Source organism: Leishmania braziliensis, chromosome 3 (assembly GCF_000002845.2).
Source record: "Leishmania braziliensis MHOM/BR/75/M2904 complete genome, chromosome 3".
Classification (NCBI taxonomy): Eukaryota; Euglenozoa; class Kinetoplastea; order Trypanosomatida; family Trypanosomatidae; genus Leishmania; species Leishmania braziliensis.
In genome coordinates this window covers 1-2549 of record NC_009296.2, presented here as the reverse complement: position 1 = coordinate 2549, position 2549 = coordinate 1, and the positions used below count along the sequence as shown (strand labels likewise).

The 2549-nt window shown below is 52.8% G+C and overlaps 2 protein-coding genes across 2 annotated transcripts; both read left to right on the top strand.

Moving 5' to 3' along the window:
• Positions 1-643: 643 nt before the first annotated feature.
• LBRM_03_0020 (hypothetical protein) lies at positions 644-1189 on the top strand (the record flags this gene model as incomplete). Its single annotated transcript, XM_001561542.1, has 1 exon — positions 644-1189. The coding sequence occupies one exon, from the start codon at positions 644-646 to the stop codon at positions 1187-1189; it is 546 nt and encodes a 181-aa protein (XP_001561592.1).
• Positions 1190-1738: 549 nt separating this feature from the next.
• Positions 1739-2549, top strand: LBRM_03_0010 (hypothetical protein; the record flags this gene model as incomplete). Its single annotated transcript, XM_001561541.2, has 1 exon — positions 1739-2549. A coding segment is annotated over one exon (811 nt), but the record flags the coding sequence as incomplete, so codon positions are not given.

Here is a 2549-nt window from a genome sequence, read left to right as displayed (position 1 = left end):
CCCACAAGAGTGTTTAAGATGACCTGACATTTCTCTTCCCAGATGTGGAGACATCCCCAAACGTGCATTCCACTAACAAGATGGACAAGACCGTACGTTGTCTTTCTGCGCCTCACCCCCCCTTCACCCAGCATTGCAAAGAATGGCCCCCTGTAACGGTCGCGGTTTTGGGTACGGGTACGCGTGCGAGCATTTTCTACCACTCCTTCCTATCCTTGCGACACCCTCTTCCACTGTATCGGGGAAATCCTCCCGAGGGCCAGGGCCAGGGTACACAGGTTAGGGTTAGGGTTCCATTGGCGGCGTGTAAAAACACAAAGGCAATCGAATGGCACTTGACCTTATAGGGGGGGGGGTGGTTGGTGGGATGTGATGTTGGATCTGGGAAACTTGACCGATAGCTGAATCGGTGTTCTTCTATCCGTGGAAAAGGAATCCTGAGTGAGTGTGTGTGTCTCGGAAACCGACTCCTCACTTCCACTTGTGACGTGTGACCGTCTGTGTACCATAATGTTTCCCGATTGGAAATTAGGGTCCCAGGTCGGCAAATATGTACTTGCATCCTTTTCTATGGATTCTTACTTTACCTTTGTCCCTTTATCTCTTCTCCAAATGTATGTAGTAATCACACTAAGTGGAATTGATGCGGCCCGCGACGAAAAAACATTCCTCCCGACACATACTCGAGTCCCTGCGACACAAGCGCACAATTTCCCTTTCCACCGACTCACCTGCATCGGAAATGTCCGACCATCACGAATGCTTCACAGAGGCAGAGCTGGACACAACTCTAAATGTGTACCTTTTGCACAAAGCGACCCGTCCCATGGCGGAATTCGTAAAGATTCAATACATGGAGGGAAAGACAAACACAAGCGAGTTCCTGGAAGTGACAGCGGTGATGACGGAATCCTTGTTGGAAACAACCAGCGAAAAAGGAGCCCCAACAACAGACATCAAGAAGGTGATGGACATGGAAGATAAGTGGAAAGAAACATGGGAAGAAATCAAAGCCGCGAAGGACCCGTTGGAGGGGTACAAAATCCAAGATGAAATCGGCAATTGTAGCGCATCAGATGTCCCCAATGGTCGCCGCAACCGCTACGATTCTGCTGGGGTTGGCAGGGACAAAGTCGCAACAGGCCAGCTATCAAGAGCGAATTGCCGCATGGTTTTCCATGTTTGTTGAGGAGGCGTGCTCGTCGCGATTGCTTGCGTACAACGTGCAAGTCGCCGAATCCGTCGCAGGAGGGATGCGACAATGACGTAAAGTGTTGACACGGTTGGACGCACCTCTCGTTCCGGAAACGGAACGATTGGCACACCTCAACCGCATCGCGCTTGAAACGGCACAGAACGAGAAGCGTGGATTCCCCAAAACTATCGAGGGTGGGGGACCGAACCAAAGGCGGCCCCGCGATATCTTACGAATCCCGCCAAGGGACGGCAGCGATCTCATGGGGGGCGGGACGCCTTACGCACCGATTCTCGGAGCCGACGGGACGCAGATCGCAGCACTTAAGCGAGTTTATCACAATGCAGGACAACGAAACAGTAACCGAGGAAACGCCGGAGACAGCTGACGCACGTATTACCGCGGAGGCGAGGCACAGGACGAGTCAAAAAGCTAACGCCCGACGGAGCCACAGCCGACGTTTCGCAGGAGGCCACTGCGCACAAGAGGCAAACCACATTCGGTGTCGCAAGATCATTTGCAAAAGAAATGTGGGGAGGTGACATGCGCGTAGGGAAAACATCGAATATGGAACTCGATGCAATCTACAACGCATACCTTCCAAAGAAACGGATCGTTCCGTCGGACACGATGGTGCACCTTGATTGGAAACGCGCGCAGCAGCTCGCGGCAAAGGTGCACCGTCACGGCGTAGTGTTTTTCCCCATCTTCATTATGAAGCACTGGATTGCAGGGCTTTTGGAGAAAGGGACGCGGGACTCAGCAGAAATACAGCTGAGCATCCTCGACTCCGCACCTTCTCCCATAGTAGAAGATAAGCTGCGTAAGCACTTCAAAATGGTCTGGCCGGCTTTGCGTTTGGTGAAGAGATTTTCACCACGTCAGGAACGCTATAGCGACGACTGCGGTTTGTACATGTCTGCCGTATTTTTCGGCACGCATCTGGACATACAAATCGACCATAGCCACGACATGGCAAAGTGCATGCGGCGCCTGATGTACGCGGCGTCGAAACACCACCCGCCACGCGAATATTTCCTCGAGAAAATGAGGAAAATTCTGACGAACCACCCGGTGTCACGGAAGGATTTCTTTTACAACGAAATCGAGCGCAGGCCGTGGTTGAAGAAAACCACGGTGAACCGTGAAGACACTTTCCACTTGGGTGGAGGCGAGAGGCGCGCAACGAAATCCACGAACCCGAAACGGGATTCCAGGCGCGCAAACCAGCCGAAAGCACGTGCTCCACAGCCACCTCCTCGACAAAAGAAAAAGGAGGAAACAGTGCGCAAAAAGATGGACCGGGCTGATCGCACAAAGCGCAAGCCACAGACGCCTGCACCCGCGTCAAAAA